Genomic DNA, 16,857 nt, shown 5'->3' with positions numbered 1-16,857 from the left:
AGGGGAAGGGGCAGCTATTTTAATCTCTCTGAACTTTCTTTATGAGAAAGGGGAGAAGGCATGGTGGGGGAAAGGAGCCCCTTCTTTTTCTGTCACCCCTCAGATAGACCTCCCACATCCTAGCTCTGCTTCCAAGAACCACGCCTCCTTGGGTCTGGAGAGTCAGTCAGTTAACTGTTCAGTCTGAGGGTCAAGGGAAAGGTGAAGCTAGGAAGAGGTCTGAGGCCTGACAAATATATGTATTAACTGTGGGAGGACAGATAAGGAGCCCTATTTTAGCCTCCCTCCCCCACATGACTTTGACCCAGACAGTTATACCCAGAGGGTCAGGCAAGATCAATGATAACTGGAGAAGAGACCTTACATATGCCCCTTCCAGGGAGCTCTTTTTTTTTTTTTTTTTTTTTTAATTTATTTTTGGCTGTGTTGGGTCTTTGTTGCTGCTCTCGGGCTTTCTCTAGTTGCAGCGAGCGGGAGTCACTCTTCCTGGCGGTGTGCGGGCTTCTAATTGCGGTGGCTTCTCTTGTTGCAGAGCACAGGCTCTAAAGGCACGGGCTTCAGTAGTTGTGGCGCACGGGCTTAGTTGCTCTGCGGCATGTGGGATCTTCCCGGACCCCACGGGATCAAACCCATGTCCCCTGCATTGGCAGGCGGATTCTTAACCACTGCGCCACCAGGGAAGTCCCAGGGGAGCTCTTTTAGAGCGCATTGCTTTCTCCTCCCCATCCAAGACTCTAGATCAGCAATTCTCAAACAATTTGGCTTCAGTGTCCCTTTACATTCTGAAAAATGACCGAGCTTTTGTTTATGTGATTTATATCAATTTACCATATTAGAAATTAAAACTGAAAAAAAAGTTTGTAACACAAGAATACACAAGCACACATCCCATTAACAAAGATGTCAGGAAGGTGATGTAATCACATGTCCTACAGCCTCTGGAAAACTCCACTGTAGGCTGTTGAGACATTGAAAATTAAAAAGGCAAATAACATCTTAGTTTTATTATGAAAATTGTTTTGACTGCATGAAAGGGTCTCAGGGACCTCCTGGAGGTTCCCAGGCCACACTCTGAGAACCATTGCTCTGGACCATCATCCCAGCCCTTCTTCATGACTCACACTTGTTGATTTTTTTTTCCTCATTTTTATTAGGAAAGTATAAACATTTGCCTCCCTGAAGGGTCCTGCCTCCCCCAAGAAAAACCAGAGAACTTTTCAGGCTCAGCACTCCTCTCTCTGGACTCCCATTTCTGGGGCTCTCCCAAACACCTCCCATCAGCCCCTTTCCCAGCTCCCTCTTGAGCCTCCCTTCAAGCACTTCCACAGCCCTTACACTTGGCCAGCCTGTTTCCCCCATCCCAAGCCCAATGGGCCCTTGGTCTGCTTCTTCCTTCCCTCACTTGAGGACTTTCTCTCCTCTGGAGAGACTAAGTGATTTTTCTCTGCCTTCTCCTTCCCACCCTCCCTCCCTCACCTCTGCCATCTTCTCAGATGGCTTAGGGTAGGAAATCATACTTTCTGGGTAGACTCCTTTAGAGGACACACTTTTCCCATCTCCCCACACATCAACCAGCCTGGAATGTGCCAGAGTCTGGACAAGAAAGTGCCCATTTGGGTCCCAGAGGGGTCAACCCAGTCATATTGCCAGGTGACCCACTGGATGAAGGTATGGATCAGGAATCTGACGCCTCCAGACACAGATGCCCTTTGCCTAGGAACCCCTAGCTTGATCTCTTCACTCCAAACCCCCAGGTACTCTTGCTAGCTGCAGCCACAGGCCTCTACCACCATATCTGGCACATCTGTCTTGACCACGTTGCCATCACGGTCAAGGTAGAGGAGAGAGAGAGGCCTTCGGGCAGTAGGGACACAGCAGGAAGTACCCAAGGGCCAAGGGTTGTTGGCCTTGAGGAGGCTGAAGACGGCAGAATGGAAGGAGGCAGCAATGCCTGGGCTGCCAGCCAGGTGCGGGGGACACTGCCCACTGCAGTAATTCAGCTGGTACCCCTCGGGCTGCAAGATCCAGTCCCTCCATCCCAGTTCCTGGAAGTCTACATAATGGTCTCGCCTACAACATAAGGGGGTCTCAGGCTCACAGCTGGGGGTCCTCCTCCTGGCCCGGCCTGCTCCAGGCTCTTTGGGCCGGGTCTTCAGCTCCAGGAAGGGCCGCTGCTCTCCCTCTGTGTCCAGGAGCTGCTGAGTTTGGGGGGCAGCTGTGCTGTTGCCTTCTAGGGGTCTGCAGTCCAGTTGGAGTTTCAAGACACCAGACTCCTCATGCCTCAAGCCACTAGAGGGCAGAGTCAGGGCGTGCCAGCCTGGGGTTGTCAGTTGGTGCTCAGCCAGGAGGACGTGGGACCCTCGGCGTCTCCTCCTAGGGCCCCATCGGAAAATCCTCAAGGAAAGAGTGCTGGGAAGGGTGGGGAGCACGTGCAGCCAGAGGCGAGCGTGGTACAGGTGGTGGGAGCGAGGAGTGGACAGGTAGAAGGTGAGCGTGGAGCTGCAGGTGGAGGTGGAGGAGTCTGCCGGGAAGATGGAGAAGGGATTGAGGAATGCTAGCGGAGATGATGCTGTCCCCTGAGACTCCCGCAAGCCCTGCCAGCCGTTCTCCCTAACTCCCACCTTTAGAAGAAGCAGGGACTCCGAGGCCAGTCCTGCTCCAACTCCTCCTCTTCCTCCTGTACTGCGCTCCCTCTGCTTCTGCTCTCGCTGTCATTCTCCCCTCCCTCCTCCCTTTCCCCCGCCTGCTCTCTGCCTGTCTCTCCCTCACCCACCTGTGATGGCAGCAAAGCTGATGACCTGCTCCCCATTCGCTGGAACCACACTTCCCCGCTGCAGTCTCCGGAGGGCTCTGGTCAGCGCTGCCTGGGGTGGAGGATGAGTTATTATGGGACGACCGGTCAGGTGTAGCCCCTCGAGGATCTGCTGCTTGGCTAGCTCAAGGACCAGAGCTCGTTCTGCTTGGGGTGCCAGTGTGGGGCCCCCACAGGAGGGACACACAGACCCTGCCCTCTGTGCCCACACCAGTGCCCACAGCAGCACCAGCTGGAGCTGGACATCAGAGAGCCCCATGTTCCTGGTGAATGGCCCTGGGTCAGGTCGGGAGCCTCGGATGGCAGTTGCTCCTTCTGTTGAGTCTGGTTGCGTGGAGGCCAGTGAGGGCACGGCGGCAGCAGACAGCAGTGCCACACCTACCCTTGGCCAAGGGTAGAGCCACCTGTCTTCTGTTGCCTGGGACTCAGGAAGGCAGACAGTGGATGGTCCGATGGGTAGCTGTGTTCAGTGTAGTCTGCCACTTTGACCCTCACAGCTTATGTCTGGCTACTGACTGGGGCCTCTCTAGAGCCAGCAGCCTAGGGCTCCCTCACCTAGTGGTCAGCAGGCAGACCTACCCTCTGAGCCCCAGGATTGGCCAACTGTGCTGCCCATCAGGTCCCTGCAGGGGGTGGAGGTTCCCCCCTGGAGCTCAGGTTTCACCATCTGGCCCTGGTCACGGAGCTTGAGGCAGGGGTAGGGGGGTGGGGGGGCTATGTGGACACGCATGATGCAAGAAGGAGGATGATTTCACATGCTCAGTCCCCAAGGTCTGGGGCTCGGGGGAGGGAACTCCATATGAGCAAGGTGTGAAGGGCAGTTTCCCCCATACCTACAGTCTGTCTAGCTTGCCCATCCACCACTGCTGCAGCAGTTTCCATGAGGCAGCTGGGAATCCCAGTGGTTATTTCTCTGGGCTGGAAGGTGAACTCTGGTCTTTTTATTTCTAGCAATGGGACTGGGACAGTGGTGAGAGGCTGGGGGTGGGAGGAACGGAGTCCTCTTGCCCAGGCCAAGGTGGCAGTGCCACGGGGCACAGAAGTCACCCCCTGACCTTGCCTGTGCTGACCGCCCAGAGTCCAGTTGGACTGGAGCACAGTGTGGACGAGGGCTGGAGCATTGGGGGGGAGTAGCACGTTACTGTGATGTCTGGGGAAACCTAGAGAGGTGGGGGTAGTGGTGATGCAATCTTACAGCAGGGCAGAGTCCATCAAGGATGGCAGAGGGGCATGGGAGTTGGAAGGGCCTGTCCCCAGCTGCTGGTTCTCTTTCAGGGCACTGTAAGAACTGCCTAGATTTGGGATATCCTAGAAGTGGTGCCAGCCTCTGTTCATGGTGGTGGGAAATGGAAGGTTTATGGACTTTTTTTAAAAAAATTAATCTATTTAATTTATTTATTTTTGGCTGCATTGGGTCTTCGTTGCTGCGCGCGGGCTTTCTCTAGTTGCGGCGAGCGGGGGCTACTCTTCGTTGCAGTTCATGGGCTTCTCATTGCGGTGGCTTCTCTTGTTGCCAAGCACAGGCTCTAGGCACACGGGTTTGGTAGTTGTGGCGCACGGGCTTAGTTGCTGGGCGGCATGTGGCATCTTCCCGGACCAGGGCTCGAACCCGTGTCCCATGCACTGGCAGGTGGATTCTCAACCACCGTGCCACCAGGAAGCCCAGGTTTATGGACTTTTAAGAACAAAGCATGGCCAGTACAGCAACCTTAGTCCCAACCCCAGCCCTCCTTACCACACTGCTCACTGGCTTTAAATGGCCTAACCAAGGCCTCATGCCAGCCTTTCTCCTTATGCTCAAGTTTCTTCAAGAAGCTGGGAGGAAGTGAGTGTGATTTGGAAATGTGCCCCTATTCCAATTTATTAGTCTCCCCGCTATTCAGCCAGTGGGGGCTGTCAAGAGAGACTAGTAGATATGGCACAGGGGAAGAGAGGTGGCGCCTTGGGGGCTGGGGCTCAGTACCACCAGTGTCCACCATGTGGCAGTGCTGAGCCACTGGACAGCAGCAGGCTTGGCGCTGACCAGCTTCCCAGGGAAGGGGCTGCTCTGGGGAGTGGAGAGATTCAGAGCGCTTCCCAACCTCTCACTCTGGGGACCCTGCCTCTACACCAGAAGACAGAGAAGCTGGTCCCTCAGCTCTCTCCCCTCGCCACTGCTGGAGAGCAGAAGCTGTCGTCAGGACCACATCACTGCTAACTTCGGTTTGGTTTTGGATCTCATCGCTGCTGACATGTGGCAATGGAGTGTGGTGATGGGTGCCAGGCTCTTCCTAGAAACTTAGGGCACCTGTGGTGGGGAGGGGGACAATGAGACTTTTAGATGCTCCTCTCCACCTTAGGTCTTGAGTCGTATTCAAGCCCATCTGTCCAGGGCTCTCCCCAGCTCCCAGCTCCCTCTCTATCGGTCAGGCTGGTGAGTGACAGCCCTCTACCCCCTGGGGTCTGGACCACAGAACTGCAAAGCAAAGGTTTCTGCCCATGGTGCTGTCTCAGAGGGCTTACCTGTGGGTGAGCCTGAGTCAAGTGAAGCAACAGGAAGTGGCTGCAGGAGTCATTGACCCCATCTCTCCCCTCCCCTCTGTGTCAGATGCCCCCAATTTCCAGCTCTTCCTACCCTCTTGCTGCTGTGCCTGGCCTGCCCCTACCTTCCTACTGACACTTACGTCAGAACCCAGCTATAAATATGCTCTTAGCATCTTAGTCACTTTTCTCAAGAAGTGCTCCCAGGTTATAAATACCCCAGCCATCTGCCTCCCAAGCCCGCCCTACCACCAACCTGGTTGGGGGCTGGGGGTAGCGACAGGCTTGAGGGTGGGTAAGGAAGTAGAAGGAGCCTGAGTGATTATCTTGCCCGAAAGAGAAAAGCCTGACCAAGTCTAGAGTTAGGGGCCAGGGAGCTCTGCAAGAAAAGGTTTGGAAGAAGGCAATTCCACTCTTTCTCCTTTTTGTCAAAGACAGAGCCAAAAAGGAAAAAGAATAATACTGATCCCTTCTAAATTTAGTTTATTTTAAAATTTGCTATTTTGTTCATCTTGGATTTTTTTGCATTGCTTTTTAAAAATATTGCATTAAGATCCTATTTATCTTGACTGATGAATTTTTTGGCATCCCCTTAAAATTCTGTCCCCAAGGCAAGAGCCTCACTTCTCCTCACCTTAGTCTTGGCCCTGGGGACTGAAGCTATAGTTGGAGGGAGGGAGGTTAGATCTGGGGGGACGGGTGGATTGGGGGTGGGAGACAGCGGTGGAAGGGGGAGGCAGAGCCACCAGAAGACTTCCTTAGATTCTCTGCTTAGACGAAGATTTCCTCAAGTCAAAGTTGGGATAACTTCCATGAGTTTGCTCCTGAAGCCCCACAGCTCAGATTTGCAGTCCCCCAGGAGGTCTCTTTCAGACTTTCTCCTTTTAGGGTTCCATTTCCAAGGACCTCAGACCTAGATAGGCGGGGGTTATATGCTGAGCAAACACTGACATCACGTTTCCCAAAGGACACATGGGTTTTGCGCAAACTCGGCCTTGGGCTGCAGACAATATTGACCCCATGGTTCAGGGCTGTCCAACCAAAGGGAGGAGATGGTGGGGGAAGAGGGCAAAGGTCTAGAGAGGACCCAGTCTCAGAGCAAATGCCTCCCTCTCCTCACCCCAGGCCTTCCTTTTCTTCTCCTTGTCCCACTCAAGTGGCCCTTGGCCAGTTCCAGCTTCCAGACAGGACTCCTAGCTGGAGCCCTGGGGGTGAGTGAAGGGAAGGCAGCCAGCTCGGAGCCATGCCTCTGCCTCCCACCATGTGTGTGCCCACAGGTTGTCACCTACTTGCTGACTGAGCAGTGATCTGTCTCATTTCTTGGAGCGAGGACAGAGGGAGGAGAGGAGCAGGTAAAACCCAGGTCTTTATTAGCCATAAGACAAGCAAAGATGGTTCTGGGAGGGAGGAGGGGGCCTAAGAAAGGAGAGGAAGCAGCCTGGTGAAGGAAGAGTCATGATGTGTGGGATGGACATAATAGTTCAGCCCTAAGGAGACTGGGAGGAGAGAAAAGTGGACAGGGCAGGCAGGCTCTGTGTCATCTGGGGTGTCAGTCAGGGTCCTGGCATGACATAAAAGACCCACTCACCTGTCTGTGTTTGCATCACTAAGAAGACTTAATGAAGGACTTCTTTACGGAGGTATGGGCAGGGTTAAGGGAACCAAGGAGGGATATTGAAGCACCCAGGGACCGGCAAGAATGGAAAGCCATTACAAGCCCGTAGCATGGAAGCGGTGATATCAGAACTTAGGCACAGCTGGAGCCATGGAGGGGGTGGGGAGCTAGACAGGAGCTGTAGGGACATGGATGCAGCCACAGTCACACAGAACCATGGAACCTAGGCAGAAGGAGGAGGAATAAGAAACACCCTGACCTCTGTCTTCTCCTATCCTTTGATCTCCTGCCTCTGTCTCCTCTTGGTCAAACTCAGAAGGAAGCCAGAGGCCAAAGGAACTCAGGTGAGTCAGACCCCAAGGGTACGGAGCAGCACGGAGAAGGACGAAGAGTGGATGAGAGTGTGCCAAGAGAGCCTTTAGCAGCCCATTGGGCAAGTAAGAGGAAAAGGGCTCAAGACATGGAGAGGATCGAATGTTTGGTGAATCTAAGGAAGGGACTCTCTGGAGATCCAGAAAAGCAGGGGAAGGGGCTGGGTCAACTCATCCTGGAGTGGGGGACATTGAGTAGAAAGGGCAGGGAGGCATAGTGGATTGTGGGCTGGATTAAAGTTGGGCTATGGGTATCTGTCTGGGAACCAGATGGCACTGCTCATGGTTGGAGGTGGATGAGAGTCCCTAGGGTGGCGGGTGAGCACGTGAGCTCCCTGGAGGGACTATGCTCTAGGAGAGGGGCCGGTCGTTATGAAGATGGTACAGTGACTCTCCTTAGATGACAGTGATTCTCCTTTGATGAAGATCTCCTCACGTCAAAGTTGGGATAATTCTCATAAGTTGCTCAGGAAGAGGGAGTCCATCTTCTGGACAGAGGCAGTAACGGGGCCACCCCCTCCTCTCAAGGAAGAGCGCCTCCGTCAGGGCATGTTTGCCTACCCCACCTCAGGCTGCCTGTACCACACAGACTAACTGCACCCACACGCCTCTACCACCATGTCAGGTATGTCAGTCTTGACAATGTTGCTGTTCCTGTCATAGTAGAGCAGAGACAGGGGGCGCCGGGCAGTGGGCACGCAGCATGACCCCCCTCCGGCAGTGCCCGCAGCGGTGTTGGCCTTGAGAAGATTGAGCACCGCAGTATGAAAGGAGGCGGCAATGCCAGGCATGCCTGCCACGTGCAGGGGGCACTGCCCTGTGCAGAAGTTCATTGCGTAGCCCTCAGGCTGGATGATCCAGTCGTGCCAGCCAATCTCACGGAAGTCCACAAAGAACTCTTGTCGACAGCACATCCTGGACCTACCCTGGCAGTCGATGCCTCGCCGGCGAACGCGGTGCTTGCCCCCAACTCTTACACGGGCTGTCACAAAAGGCCTATGGGCAGCCCCACCCAGGATGACTGGGCTCCAGGCTACCTGGCCTTCAGGGACCAGCTCCAGGATCAGGTGCCCCTGGCTGCAGGCAGCCTGAGCTTCAGGCCCCAGGAGGAGCTGGTGCCAACCACTGTCATCCACCTCCAGCAGGTGCTGAGTGGCGAAGGTGAGGTTGGTGGCATGTGGGCTGAGCACGAGGACCCTCACCTTCAAAGTCCACGTGGTATTGGGAGGGAGCTGCACAAAGAACATGAGGCTGGCCTGCTGGACCTCCAGGCCGCCAACAGTTCTATCAGAGGAGAAGTGGAAATCAAGACGAGTCTGGTCGATGTTGGAGAGGCCTGTGGACACAAGAAGCCCCAGTCAGTGGCTTTCGGAGTCAATTCTACCAACTACATATCTATTCTCAGCATGCTTGAATTCCCTTTGTTCTTTCTCGACCACACTGTTGGCATTGTTAACTACCCCTTCCTTCTTAAAAATCTTTTCTCTCTTGGTTTCCATGACACAACTCTCATGATTCTTCCTTGATTTTCTTTGCTGGCTTTTCTTTCTCTCACCATCCCTCCAATGCAAGAGTTCTCCAGGGTCTGTCCTTGACCTTCATTTCCTTTTTTTTTTTTTTTTTTTTTGCCATGCAGCATGTAGGATCTTAGTTCCCCGACCAGGGATAGAACCTGCGACCCCTGCAGTGGAAGCGAGGAGTCTTAACCACTGGACCGCCAGGGAAGTCCCATTTCCTCTTACTCTACACTGAGAGGAGCTCTGACCCACACTCACAGTCAGCCAACACAAATTTTGTGCTGGTGATTCACAAATCTGTATGTCCAGTCCAGACCATTTTGCACCTTGGGAATCACCAAGCTTCAGGCCTAAACTTCTAACTGCTTAATTTTGCCACATCCTGCCAGCATATTAAAATCAATTTATCCCACGTGAAAATCATTATTTCCTCCCTATGTACCTCTCTTTCCGTTCTTAGAACTGGTGGCATCATTACCTTCCTTATCACCTTTAGAAACTCCCCACATCCAGTTCCTCACCACAGTGGTTCTAACGGCTATGCATTTCTTCCTGTACCTGTTACTGTTGCCCAGTTTCCCCTCTTCATCCTTCACCTGACCTATTGAAACACATTAATTGGGTTTCTTCCACTCCTGCTCTTGTCAGGATCACTAACACCTTCCACGTTGCCAAATCCAATGGTTTCATCTCTTTATGTTCATCTTACCTGACCTCTAAGCAGTGTTTGACACAGTTAACCATCCCTTTCTTCTTGAAATAATTCCCTCTCTTGGCTTTCATGATTCTGGCCACTCCATCTTGGTCTCTTTGGCTGACAGCTCCTCTTCCTCTGCCTGACCTCTAAATGTTGGAGGTCCTAAGCTCCCTCCTCTTCTCTATCTATACTCTCTCCCAGAAAGAACCCATCAATTCCCCTGGCTTTCAATTCCATCTATATGCTGACGACTCCCAGATATCTATATCCATGGCCCTGACCTCTCCCTGTGCCTAGGCTTGTATATCCAGCTGCTGATCTGATATTCCACTTGGACATCCAATGCTATCTCAGACTTTTCATGTTCAAAGAAGAACTCTAGATTTATCCCCCACAACCCATATCTGTTCCTTCTTCAATCTTCCCCTTCCCTGTAAATGCACTGCTTAAACCAAAGTCTTGCTTGCCCTCATTCCCTTCTTTGAAATTATCTGCAGACCTGTCAACTCTATCTCTAGTTCATAATAATTTCACTTAACCCCACCTCCTCTACCATACATTAGTTCAACCCGCAATCATCTTTTTCTTGAACTATGGCAATAGCTTGCCAAGTGGTCCACTCTTGTCCCCAAAACCATTCTTCACATAACAGCCAGAGTGACCTCTTTTTTTTTTTTTGCCGTGCCTTGTGGCCTGTGGGATCTTAGTTCCCCAACCAGGGATCAAACCTGTGCCCGCTGCAGTGGAAGCACAGAGTCTTAACCACTGGACCGCCAGGGAAGTCCCAGAGTGATCTTTTTATAACATAAATCTGATCAGCTTAATCCTCTCAGCTTAAAACCCTTCAAAGGCTTCCCATTGCTATCTGAATAAAAGCTAAACCCTTTAACATAGGAAACACGTATGATTAGGCATTCTGCCATTTAATGACTATATTCTACCTATACTGGCTTTTCTCTGTTCCTTGAACTCACCAAACATGGACCCACCTCATGGCCTTTGCACTTGCTGTTTCCCCTGCCTGGAATATCTTTCCAAGCTCTTTGAATGACTGGCTCCTTTTTGGCATTCAGCGCAAATTCACCTCTTCAGAGAGGCTTCCCTGACTAACCTAGCTAAAGCAGCTTTCAACTCTACCCTCATCTCTTTAATACATTATCCTGCTTAATTGTCTTTATAGCCACTATCACTCTCTGTAATCATCTTGGTTTTTTGTTCATTTGCTTCTCCTCCCCTCCTCTTCTCCCCCTCCCTGCTCCCAGCTAGAATGTAAACTCCATGAAGGTAGAGATTGTGCCTGTATGGTTTACCACTGTATCCCTAGTACCTAGTACATAATAGGCATTCAGTTAACATTTGGTGAGTGAATGGTCTTTCATTCTTTAATTCTTATTTTACACTGACACAATAATTATTTTCCAAAAAGGCTAGATCATAAAATTCATGGTTTCAAAAACTTTATTGATGAATAAAACCAAACTCTTTTAGGAGGCAATTAAATGCCATTATGCTTTGGCCTTAGCAACGCTTATTTATTTATATTTATTTATTTTAAGTAAAGGATGCTTTATTGTGGGAATGCCACTGATACTCTCATGGGCATAAAAGAGCAGAAAATAAAGTTCATCTAGACTTAGTGTGAATTGTAAGGTCTGGAATAAGGTTGCCCTTGACAGCTCTCAGAGCCAACAAGATCTCTCTCATCTCACTCTCCCTATGTAAGTCTACTCCACTCTTCTCTTTCTGTGGATCTACCTCTTTTGCTTCCCTGTCACCTTCCTCAGGTCCCAAAATGGTGGCCCTAGCTCCTGCATCTACAGAACCTTTAACTTAGCTCTTCCTAGCTAAGTGAGCTGATCTTTCAGTGTTCCAATTCCAAAATCCTAAAAGAAGAGTCTGATTGACCCAGCTAATCTTTTCTTGCTAGGTCACCAGCACCCAACATTTAGAACCTCATAAGTCACCCCAGTCATGGTAGGCAGACACAGGACCAGCAGGGGCTGTGATAGACCATTACATTGTTGACCCCCAGGGAACAACACCTCCCAATGTTCATGGTTTCGTGCAATCCCTTCCCATATTAATTCTGGGCTTGGCATGTGACTTGATTTGGCCAATGAGACGTAAGCAAGCACGATGCAAGCGGAAACTTAGTAAGTACTTACACTTTGAGGTAGGAAAACTTTAATGCTTTAAAGAAACTTGGGCTAGACTACTGAATGATGAGAAGCCATCTGGAGACTTCGGAGAGACCATCTTAGATGTTCTAGCCCCATCTGAGTTCCTAGCTGAACGCAGTTGCTTGAATGAACTCAGTTACACCACATGGAGTGAGAGAACTGTCCAGAATAAGTCCAGTCAAATTACAAAATCACAGAAACTATTGAATTTTTTTGTTTTAAGACTCAGTGTTTGAGCTGATTTGCCATATTAATGGATAACTAAAACAGAAATTAGGATCAGAAGTGGGGTACTCCATAGCAAAGACCTAAAATATGTAGCAATGGCTTTGGGACTGGGTGGCAGCCAGAGGATGGAAGGACAGCCGGGAGACTGTTAGTGAAGTCTGGAAGGACAGTGAGGAAATTGCTACTGGAAGCTGGACAAAGGAGAACCTGTGTTATGTATTGGCTATCGTCTCTGGTAACTGGAAGCTAGAAATGGTATCTAACAGAATTGTGAATTTAGCTAAAGATATTTCCAGGCAGAATGCTGAAAATGCCATTTGGCTTATTTTAGCTGCCTATGATAAGGCATTTCAGGAGTGAGATGAACTAAAAAACGAACTGTTCAATTTTCAAGCAGAATTTAGAGAAAACATTTCCAATAGGACTTGCTAGATGGAACAATAAAATATTTTTTTTCATCCCTCAACTCTCTGTCTGGCAAAAAGGTTATCAAACTAATAAATGGTCTCAGAGCAAAAACCAAATCCAGGGCACTGCCAGTAAAACATAGCTTCAGAGCGAAGATCAAAATAATAAAGGGGGGGCTTCCCTGGTGGCGCAGTGGTTGGGAATCCGCCTGCCAATGCAGGGGACACGGGTTCGTGCCCCGGTCCGGGAGGATCCCACATGCCGCAGAGCAACTAAGCCTGTGAGCCACAACTACTAAGCCTGCGCGTCTGGAGCCTGTGCTCCGCAGCGGGAGAGGCCGCGACAGTGAGAGGCCATGCACCACGATGAAGAGTGGCCCCCACTCGCCGCAACTGGAGAAAGCCCTTGCACAGAAACGAAGACCCAACACAGCCAAAAATAAATAAATAAATAATAATAATAAAGGGGGAACTGTAAGACCCTTTGTTAAGATCTAACATCTTTGTTAAGATCTGAAATTTAAGATGTTCTGTAGACCCTCTCAACTAGACAGAGGGCTTCTAAGAATCTTAAGAGTGTTATCTCACTTGTAAGAGGGTATCCTGACTTGTAACCTAAAGAGGAGTGTCTGTCTTGATAGAGTGGAGTGCCTTTTGTCTGAGTGAGAAGACTGTAATTTATTATTTAGAAGGCTCACAGAGTGTTAAAGAGAATTTTAATAGTGAAAGCAGCACCAGTTTGGACTAAAAGGGACAGAGATGATTCAAAATGAAAAGAAGTCTCCAGGCTCCCAACTTCTTTGGGCAGCATGCAGGCCGAAAAAACTACTTAGCTGCAAACACAGGTCATTTCCTATTTAAAAGGAAAGACATCTCAGAGGGTGGCACTAAGAGCTGAGAGAATGGATATAGAAGTCTAGGGGAGCAATGGTAGGCTCTCCTTAAGAGGAGAGGAAAATCCTACCAGTGGGCAGAACCAGGCCCTAACCAAAGGAATTCTGGATTTGGGGTAGACTGAGATATGTGGCTGGCTGGATGTCAGAATTTTCATGGACCAGTGACTGCTCTGCGTCTCCCTCCCCCATTCGCCATTTGGAACAGAAGTATCTATATATTCCATCCCTGAATCAGCATTGTATGTTAGGTATGTGGGAGGCAGATAACTTGAATTTTTAGGTCGTAGGCAGTGTTGTGTTGGTAAATATTTAACAACTGGATTCCAGAGGGGGGAAAAAAGGCCCTGATTTGTAGTGTTTGCCAATTTCTGCGGTATAAATTCTCCCATCCTGGCCAATTTCAAACTATCGATGTGATGCCACTGGATGCACAGCTGGGAGATGTTCACCATCAGCTCTCATGAGCCAGTATGAGCCAGTTTCAGGACACCATTGAAGGCTCCTACCTGAGTTTCCCCAGGGCCCCAAGCTCTCTCTCTTCATATCTCCAGCAAGAACAATTCTCAGATCTTTCTTTCACACGATGGTGGAGATGATAGCTTAAATTGGAATTGAAAACTTCAAACTAAAACATTTAAATGTAAAAGGTAGAATCCAGGCATCAGTCATTCTCACCTCCAAGTTCATTTCAGGTCACACCCCCTGCAGCCTAAATGCTGTATTCATTCATTGATTAGCAAATATGTGGAAAGTATAAAGACTTTGAAGTCAGCGAGAACTGTGTTTGAATTCTGCCCCTTGTAAGCTGTATGACCTTGGCCATGTAAATTATCTTCGAGTCTCAGTTTCTGCATTCTTAAGATGGGAATGATAAAGTCTACTTTATGGAGTGATTGTAAGGATGAACTGAGAGGAGGCAGGTACACTAAATACCTGGTAACCGTCATTACTGTCACAATGTGCCAGGAAACTGGGCTAAGTATCAGGGATAGACAGGTGAAAAAAAAAAACCAACCAGGATTTTGGTGTTCATGGCCATTTGTCCACCTTGTGCTCATCCACTCCAGACTACTTTTTAACTCTAAATGCAGTCTGTTTCTTTAGACTTTTACTCATGTTTTTCCATTTAGGATGTTGTTTACCATTTTCTACCCACTGAAGTCAAACTTAGTCCACAATGCCAGCCAATTAGCAAACTTCTTCTGAAAGACTTCCCTGACTTACCAGGTCCCAGTGAATTACTTCTGGTCCATTAAGCACTTGTGCCCTCATCTAGCATTTATTTCACTCTGCCTTATATTCTAAGTAATTTATTCCCAGCAGCAACAACTAAACCCCTCATGGGCAGGAGCTGAGTCTTCTACTTTCAGTTCCCTCCCACCTTATCCTTTCTAAGTACATTACCTGTATTAGCTCACTTAATTCTCTCAACTATCCTCTCATTATCTCTGTTTTGCAAATGAGAAAACTGACTATTAACAACCCAGGACACATAGAAATAAGTGGCTGAGCAGGGATTTGAGCCCAGTGTATCTGGCTCCAGAGTTTGTGTTCTTAATCATGAGCAGAAACCCCCTTTTGAACTAGAATAGGGTCTCATCCATCACTGGGGACTCTAGACATGGCTGAGCTGACCTACAGAATGGTTTGGCTGTTTATTGAGCATCTACTATATTTGCAAGAGGCAGAGTGGTAGAGTGGTCAAGGTCATGGATTCCAAACCCAGGCTGTCTGGCTCTACCATCTACTGGTCATGTGACCTTGAGCTAGTTACTCAACCTCTTTGTGCCTCAGTTTCATCACCTCTAAAATGGGGTAACAATAGTATTTGCCTCACTGGCTTGTTGTGAGGCTCTCAAGGAGTTAGTATATTTAAAAGGCTTAGAACACAGTAAACACTGTATAAGTGTTATCTATTTCTACTATACACTAGCCTCTGATGATAATGTGAGGAATAAATGACTGTTCCTGACCTCAAGGGGTTGCATTCTATGGGAAGACAGACTTCATAGAAAACCTGGAAACAGGCAATTCCATAAGGAAGGTCCAAGTTCAGGGTGAGCGTGTGGGGGCCACCAGAGAGGGAGCCCCTCACCTTCAGGTCAGGGTGGGTTTTTTCAGGATGGGAGTGCTGGATCTTGAAGGGAGTAGATGCTGACCAAGGGAAAAGGGCCAGGATTGGGAAGGGCCTTCTAAACCTAAGAGAGAAGAACTTGCAAGAAGCTTAGAGGCCAGAGAGATCACTTGTTTGTTTCTGGTTCTCAGATCCTGTCTCTGAATTCTCTCTTTTTTTTTTTGGCCGCGCCTTGCAGCTTGTGGGATCTTAGTTCCCCGACCAGGGATTGAACCCGGGCCCACGGCAGTGAAAGTGTGGAGTCCTAATGACTGGCCCACCAGGGAATTCCCCTGTCTCTGAATTCTTGATCTTCTTTCCAGCTGCCCACTAAATTCTCTAACCCCTCTCCCCTCTATGGAAGGAACTCTCTCGTCTTTATCCTCTATCCTTTAAATACCTTTCTGAGTCCTGTTTTGGCCCTGTTCTGACATGCGGACCCGAGGTAATCAAGGCAAGGGGACAGGAGTAGGGTGGAGAGGTATTGTAATCCCAGTGTTTTACTTTTCTTCCTTTTACCCAAATGATGTATCTGGGGGAGTGGGGTACAGATGGATCCCAGGGCCAGAGGGAGGACAGACTCTCCAGCTCCCAGACCCTGGTCCAAGCCCAGGAAATGTCTGGGCTCACATCATAGCCTGTGGAAATTTGTGGGCCTGCAGAGAGAGGAGCCATGCGAGATAGCGGCAGGCAGTCTCAAAAGAAATGAAACGTACCCGCTTCCCAGGTGCCCATTGGTCAAGTCTAAACTACAAAGAGAGAGCCTGGTGGCGGGGAGGGGGGGGGGGGGGAGCCTGGGATTGGGAGATTACATGCTGTGGAAGGCAGGAGTTGGGATGGTTTTGGGGAGAAAGTCAGGCGTCAGATTGGGGAGGAAGTTTTTCCTTTCCTTAAGAGATCGGGTTTGGGGGAAGATCCACAGACCAAGAACCCACCTGTCTCAGCAAAGCTGATGATCTCATACTCCTGTCCCCTGTCTGCTTCTGGAAGAGCCCCCTGTGGGGACCCATGGAGGCGCTGCAGCGCAGTCCTCAGAGCAGCTCGGGACACAGGCCGGCTCAGTGTTGGGCGCTGGCTGAGGTGCAGCTTGTCCAAGATGCTTCTCTTGGCCAGGTTAAGAAGCAGCTCCCGCTGGCTCTCCAGGTCCAAGGCGGGCCCCCCACATGCCAGACACTGACTGTCAGCTCTGGGAGTGGCCACTGCGTCTGGAGCCAGGAACAGGAAGGCCAGGAGCAATGAGGAGGTCATTGCTGGGGAAGGCCTTCCTTGAGCAACACAGTTGAGATAGAGCCGCAAACCCTGGGGTTCAGGGTCTCCACAGCTGTGGTCTCAGCTCCCTCCCAGCCGCCAGGGGCCCTGGAAGGAGAGTGTGTCCAGCTGGCATTACTCCTGGTTGCAGGGGATAGAGCAGTCAAACATCCAACTTGAGAGATGAAGCCATTTACAGGTAGAACTTGGCAAAAGCCATATAGTCAGTGAAACTACAGAGTGGGGGATGTGA

The 16,857-nt window shown here is 50.0% G+C and overlaps 2 protein-coding genes across 2 annotated transcripts; both read right to left on the bottom strand.

Annotated features, from left to right (window-relative positions):
- Positions 1-1,504: 1,504 nt before the first annotated feature.
- Positions 1,505-3,323, bottom strand: INHBE (inhibin subunit beta E). The gene is made up of 2 exons (XM_068560836.1): positions 2,774-3,323; positions 1,505-2,521 (listed from the first exon to the last, which is right to left on the bottom strand). Exons 1-2 carry the CDS (start codon positions 3,069-3,071, stop codon positions 1,764-1,766), a joined length of 1,056 nt encoding a protein of 351 aa, XP_068416937.1. The 5' UTR covers positions 3,072-3,323; the 3' UTR covers positions 1,505-1,763.
- A 4,585-nt stretch (positions 3,324-7,908) lies between these two features.
- Positions 7,909-16,604, bottom strand: INHBC (inhibin subunit beta C). Its single transcript, XM_068561863.1, has 2 exons — positions 16,292-16,604; positions 7,909-8,654 (listed from the first exon to the last, which is right to left on the bottom strand). Exons 1-2 carry the CDS (start codon positions 16,602-16,604, stop codon positions 7,909-7,911), a joined length of 1,059 nt encoding a protein of 352 aa, XP_068417964.1.
- Between the last annotated feature and the right edge of the window lie 253 nt (positions 16,605-16,857).

This window comes from Eschrichtius robustus, chromosome 13, assembly GCF_028021215.1.
Source record: "Eschrichtius robustus isolate mEscRob2 chromosome 13, mEscRob2.pri, whole genome shotgun sequence".
NCBI classification, from domain to species: Eukaryota; Metazoa; Chordata; class Mammalia; order Artiodactyla; family Eschrichtiidae; genus Eschrichtius; species Eschrichtius robustus.
Note: the sequence above shows the minus strand (reverse complement) of the source record. Positions and strands in the feature narration are given on the sequence as shown.